At 50.7% G+C, this 6,809-nt stretch overlaps 1 protein-coding gene across 1 annotated transcript; it reads left to right on the forward strand.

The window, feature by feature from the left end:
- The first annotated feature begins 695 nt into the window (after positions 1–695).
- Positions 696–5,873, forward strand: LOC137000711 (uncharacterized). The gene has a single exon (XM_067358053.1). The coding sequence runs from the start codon at positions 696–698 to the stop codon at positions 5,871–5,873; it is 5,178 nt and encodes a 1,725-aa protein (XP_067214154.1).
- Positions 5,874–6,809: the final 936 nt, after the last annotated feature.

Genomic DNA, 6,809 nt, shown 5'->3' on the forward strand with positions numbered 1-6,809 from the left:
CATCGATCATCTGGCCCTCTCTCCGATGTGAAAAAGGCGGTCGCAAGCCGATCAACCGGACAGGCGTTTCACTCGGTCATTCTTGCAAAACCAGAAGCTTTCTTCAATTCCGCGTGAGAAGACGCTTCAAGTCGCTGAGTGCTAGTAATTAGTTTTCTCATTTTTCGTCTTAAGCATACGAAAGCTTAACTTCGGGCTTCGAAATCAGCTGTTTCTCGAATCTTTTCTTTTTTGCGAGATTTAGACGCTTGTCGCGTGAACGTAATCGACGGGCTTAATCGCCAGCGAACTGTTGTTAATTTCGTTTGATTAATTATTGACAATAAAGTGCATTATTCTGCAAGTATCATCGCTCTACAAACATTTATCGCGCTCATACGATTTGATCCGTTTCCCCGCGTCTGCGGGTCCTCACTTTTCGCTTACTTCATTCCATTTCGCTCTCTTTCTCTCGCTCGGTTGCCGGTTCGTGCGACCGCCAGCGGTCTCTCTCCTTCTCGTTCCTTTCGCTGCTCCGTTCTTTCCTTGCCGCTAATCTTACCCTTCGCTCTCTCTGAGCGCACCCGGCACCTCTCTGTTCCGATCGGAGTCTCATTTCGATCGCGAACATAAATTTGGTCCTTCGAGCCGGATCAAGGGCAATCAGTGCGGCGCGTTAAAGTGACTGGACAAAGGGGAACAATTCGTATATCACCATGAGTGAACTGTTAGCGAAACAGCAAGCATTGTTTCATTCAATCTCCCGGTCACTTGACAATTTTCGAAAGGTCGGGAAAAACAATTACACACCCGCAAAAATACGATCGCGAGTGTCCGCCCTGAAAGAGACATGGGCTCAGTGCATTGATACGCATTCATCGTTGCTGCAAGCCGTGCCAGAAGCAAAGCGAGAGTCGGTCGACTACTTCCGGAGTCAGCTTTTCGACACACACGAAGACGTCTATCAGGAGACTCTGGACTACATGGCGGAGCGTCTCGAGGAGATCGAACCGCCGATGACTTCCACCTCGGCAAATCATCGCGCCAGTGAGTCTTCATCAGCCTTTTCGCTGTCTCATCTACCACCCATCAGCATTCCACCGTTTTCGGGCAAGTACGACGAATGGGAAAGTTTTCGCGATCGTTTTTCGTCGCTCATTATCCACAATAAGGACTTGTCCGCGTTCGCGCGTATGCACTTCTTATCCTCGAGCTTGACCGGGCGCGCTCTGGACGCGATTAAGAACATTCCAGTAACAGCCGACAATTTCGAGATCGCTTGGAAAACTCTGGTGTCGCGCTATGAGAATAAACGTCGCTTGGTCGATATTCATGCCGCGTCGCTGTGTAATCTCCCGAGTGTTTCACGCGAGTCAGCTTCGGAATTAAACGAACTACGAGATAAAGCCAATCAAGCTATCGCGTCTCTAAAAACACTCAAGCGATCATACGAAGACATTCTGAACGATCTCCTCGTGTATACAGTCTCTCAAAAACTCGATCCTGCTACGCAAAAAGCGTGGAAGCTCAAAGGGGGGGACGAAACGGCTATTCCGTCATACGCAGATCTCGATCGCTTCATCGCCTCTCGCGCTCGCGCTCTCGAGGAATTGGCGCCTCCAAGCGCTACGAAACAAGCACGGTCGCAAAGGACAACGAGCGCGACGGCGTCCGCAACGTCCGCAATCTCGTGCCCACTGTGCAAATCGGCTCATTTTATCAACAAGTGTCCGCAGTTTATTAAGAAAAACCCGATACAACGTGCGGAAATCATAAAAAGCAGCAACCGTTGCATGAACTGCTTGAGCGCAAAACACGCAGTAAAGTCGTGCCCCAGCAAATACGCCTGTCGCACGTGTCAGCAAAAGCATCACTCGATGCTACACCTTAATGCAGATTCTCCGTCAGTCGAAACAGCCAGCCCGCTCGATTCCAATGCGCAAGCAAAGACCGCTGAGACTGCTGCTGTATTAAATATGACGACCAAAACTCTTTCGCGACCTCACGTGTTGCTGGCAACCGCTAAAGTCCAGGCTCGGACAGCATCAGGTCGCGCCATCGTCGTTCGAGCATTAATCGACCAAGGCTCGGAAATAACTTTTATGACCGAACGACTCGCGCGGATCCTAAAAGTGCGCCGCGTTCGCGCACCGGTTGCCATTTCAGGCGTCGGAAGCTTCGACGCTGGCTCTTGTCGTTTCGCCGCAAAAATAATTCTTTCTCCCTGCGACAACTCGAAGCCGGCCCTCGAGATTTGCGCGTCTATAATGAAGTCGCTGACGAGCTACGCCCCGTCGCCTGCGGTCTCTCCCGTCAATTGGGATCATCTCGCGGATCTTTCTCTCGCGGATCCGGATCCTCTCAGCGCAGATCCAATTGATCTGCTCTTAGGCGCCGATCTTTATGCTAATCTAATTCTCGAGGGCGTGCGAAAGGGCGAAAGCGGCCAACCTGTGGCGCAAAATACCGTCTTTGGATGGATCATCTCGGGCTCGACGGCGACTCGTGAGGACTCACGTCACGTCACCGTCCAGCATTGCGCAAACAATCTATCACTCGATAAGCTTCTCCAGAATTTTTGGGAGATCGAGGAGCTGCCGCGCCAGACACTACTCAGCCCCGAGGAGCAGCATTGCGAGGAGCATTTTGTGTCGACGCACTCGCGCGATTCGAACGGTCGGTACATCGTGCGTCTCCCATTCAAGCGAGGCCCTCCGATCGAAATCGGAAGCTCGCATGGGACCGCCAAGCGCTTGTTGCAAGGATTGCAGCGACGCTTCAATGAAAATCCGCAATTAAAAGCGGAATACAGTGATTTTCTTAGCGAGTATGAGCGAATGGGACATATGCGAACCATAACGTCTCCCGGGCACGACTCAGCGCAATGTGTTTACATTCCGCATCACCCGGTTATTCGCGAGAGCAGCGTTACCACGCACTTGCGCGTCGTGTTTAACGCCTCGAGCCGCACTGGGAATGGATCGACGCTAAATGATCATTTGCTCGCGGGTCCGAAATTGCAGACCGACTTAGCGGCGGTAATTCTACGATGGAGACAGTTTCGCTACGTTTATGCCGCCGATATCGCAAAAATGTATCGCCAAATACGAGTAGATCCTCGCGACGTCGACTACCAGCGAATCTTGTGGTTCCGTGATAACGACCACAGCGTACAAGCGTATCAGTTGCTCACGGTGACATACGGTACGGCTTCGGCGCCCTTTTTAGCACTTCGCGTGCTTCGTCAGCTTGCTCAAGACGAAGGAGATGCGTTTCCCTTGGCGGTCTCGGTGCTCCAAGATCATATTTACGTCGATGATGTCCTCTTCGGGGCGGACGACATTCCGATGCTTCGACAAATACGCGAACAGCTGTGCACACTGTTAGCCCGAGGTCAGTTCGAATTGCGAAAGTGGGTCAGCAACTCGTCAAAATTATTGAGCGACATCGCCGTCGAAAATCACGGGTTAGCTTGCTCTAAAATTCTACAAAATGATGAGCACATAAAAATTCTCGGTATCAGCTGGAATCCGGCGTCGGACGTCTTCGAATTTCGCGTGTCACTTCCTCTCTCGATTCCAAACACAAAACGGGCGATCTTATCCACCATCGCGAAGCTGTTCGATCCACTCGGTTGGAGCACGCCCGTGACAATTTCAGCCAAAATCCTTCTGCAAAAATTGTGGCAGCTTAAAGTGGACTGGGATGAAACTATTCCATTAACATTGGTAAGCCAGTGGGAGTCCATAAAAACGTCGCTGGTCGACCTAAACGGGCAGCGACTCGCTCGCTGGATACAGCAAGGATCCGATACAATGGAATGCGAGCTTCACGGCTTCTCTGACGCGTCTACCACTTCTTACGCCGCCGCCGTTTATCTTAGGCTCACATCCATCTCTGGGGAGATAACTTCCGCGTTGCTTGTCGGAAAATCAAAAGTCGCGCCGATCAAATCATTAAGTATTCCTCGGTTGGAGCTAGCCGCGGCCGTCCTTCTGTCTCGGTTGATGGAATTCGTGCGTAACTCTCTCCGTCTCACCACAGCTTCATGTCATTGCTGGACGGATTCAACCGTCGTGCTTGCGTGGGTGAATCAACCGCCGTCGAGGTGGAAAACTTTCGTGGCAAATCGCGTGTCCGAAATCCAATCCCGGATTCCATTTGCCTCCTGGAAGCATGTTCCAACCGGGGACAATCCTGCCGATTGCGCATCTCGCGGAATTCTCGGTAGCCAGCTCGCTACCCACAAACTTTGGTGGCAGGGACCAACGTGGTTGCGTCTTCCGGCATCTGAATGGCCCGCACTGGTTGACTCTTCGTCCAAAGCGCCTCTCGAACAGCGACTTTGCGCCGCCGCTCATGTAGTAAATCCACCGGAGCCGTGGGATCTATCGAAACGCTACTCCTCATGGCCTAAACTCATACGCGTTACCGCGTACATCATGCGCTTCGCTCATCGGCTTCGTCACCGGGCAACGCATCAGGTAACGATCAATGAAGCTCCATTCGCCCTTTCGGCGAGCGAATGCCGAACCGCGCGAGATTTCTGGCTTCAGCGCGTTCAGGAGGAATTATTTCCAGTAGATCGAAAGGCGCTACAAAATCAAAAGGCCCTGTCCTCAAAGAGCCGACTCCTCTCTCTTAATCCTTTTCTGGGCAGAGATAAATTAATTCGCGTTGGCGGGCGGTTGTCCAACGCTCTCATTGCCCTTCCACGCAAACATCCCGTCATTCTCGCGTCGCATCCACTGGTGACGCTCCTAGCTCATCACGCTCATCTGCGATCCCTTCACGCCGGCACTCAACTCACGCTCGCAACATTGCGTCGCGAATTCTGGATAATCCGAGCTCGAAGCGTGGTAAAAGCGGTGATAAATCAGTGCATAGTCTGCACTCGAGAAAAGGCGGCGACGCAAACGCAGCTGATGGGCGACTTGCCGACGGTGCGAGTCGCGCCTCCCGCACGCGCGTTCTTGCATTGCGGTGTTGATTACGCCGGTCCGGTCTCAATTCGAGCGATGTCCGGCCGCGGCGTTAAATCACACAAGGCGTACATCGCCGTTTTCATATGTATGGCGACTCGCGCTATCCACCTAGAAGTCGTCGAGGGCTATGCCACCTCGGCATTTCTAGGAGCTTACTCTCGATTTTGCGCACGACGAGGACTTCCAGAGTCCATGTACTCCGACAACGGAACTACTTTCGTGGGGGCCGAGCGCGAGTTATCTATAGCCTTCCGAGCGGCTCTTCGCGAGCCTGAATTTCTAAATCGCACGGCCACGGATAATGTAACATGGCGTTTTATTCCTCCATCGGCTCCACATTTCGGCGGGCTCTGGGAGGCAGGTGTCCGAAGCGTAAAACACCACCTCCGTAGGATAGTTGGGTCTCACACTCTGACCTTCGAAGAATTCGCTACCGTGCTCTGTAACATCGAAGCATGTCTAAATTCTCGGCCTCTCGCCCCGCTTACTGATACCGTCGACGATTACGAGCCGCTCACGCCAGGCCACTTTTTAATAGGATCGGCCTTGACTACGCCTCCGGAACAATCAGTACTGGAAATCAACGAGAATCGTCTGTCCCGATGGCAACTAGTGCGACAGCTGACGGAGCGATTTTGGAAAATTTGGCAAAATGACTATGTAAACACGCTTCAACAACGGGTGAAGTGGCGACAAGTAGCCAAAGATTCTGTTCAAGTCGGCAAATTAGTACTGCTAAAAAACTCATTGCTCCCGCCGTGCAAATGGGAACTAGGGCGCATTCTAGAGTGCCATGCGGGCCCTGACAACCTCACGCGTGTTGTCACAGTCAAAACCATCTCCGGCGAGTACAAACGACCGTTAGTAAAAATATGTCTTCTACCGATCGACATGGAGTCGACAAATTAGAACGCGCTAGTTCTTGAGATAACAGCTGATCGCCTCCATCAAATGATCATTCTATCTGTAAAATAACTTTTATAAAATTTTTGTTTGCTGCGATGTATAATTACCGTCATTCTTTCGAAACGATCATTTCAAGGCGGGCGGTATGTTAACGATCGAGCTTCGCGCTGCGTGCGTTATGTCGTTTTTATAATTTCTTTTTCGTCATATATTTCTATAATTTGTCTTTATAATTCGTTATCGTATACGTTGTAACAAGTTCACATTAACAGGCAGAATATGACCATGTTTAGCGTTCGCCGCGGAAAAACATGCCTCGGTAAACAATCTCGAGTGAGCCGCTGCTATTGTTTTTATTTTACTTCTAACAGCGAAGGCCACGAGAGAAACGTTGAAAAGACGAAAATTTCAAAATCATCAGAGATAGCGTTCCCTTCTCTAGCGCTTGAGTTTAGATCTGCACGAATCATCATCGATCATCTGGCCCTCTCTCCGATGTGAAAAAGGCGGTCGCAAGCCGATCAACCGGACAGGCGTTTCACTCGGTCATTCTTGCAAAACCAGAAGCTTTCTTCAATTCCGCGTGAGAAGACGCTTCAAGTCGCTGAGTGCTAGTAATTAGTTTTCTCATTTTTCGTCTTAAGCATACGAAAGCTTAACTTCGGGCTTCGAAATCAGCTGTTTCTCGAATCTTTTCTTTTTTGCGAGATTTAGACGCTTGTCGCGTGAACGTAATCGACGGGCTTAATCGCCAGCGAACTTTTGTTAATTTCGTTTGATTAATTATTGACAATAAAGTGCATTATTCTGCAAGTATCATCGCTCTACAAACATTTATCGCGCTCATACGATTTGATCCGTTTCCCCGCGTCTGCGGGTCCTCACTTTTCGCTTACTTCATTCCATTTCGCTCTCTTTCTCTCGCTCGGTTGCCGGTTC

The sequence above is a fragment of the Linepithema humile genome, chromosome 6, assembly GCF_040581485.1.
Source record: "Linepithema humile isolate Giens D197 chromosome 6, Lhum_UNIL_v1.0, whole genome shotgun sequence".
Taxonomy (NCBI): domain Eukaryota; kingdom Metazoa; phylum Arthropoda; class Insecta; order Hymenoptera; family Formicidae; genus Linepithema; species Linepithema humile.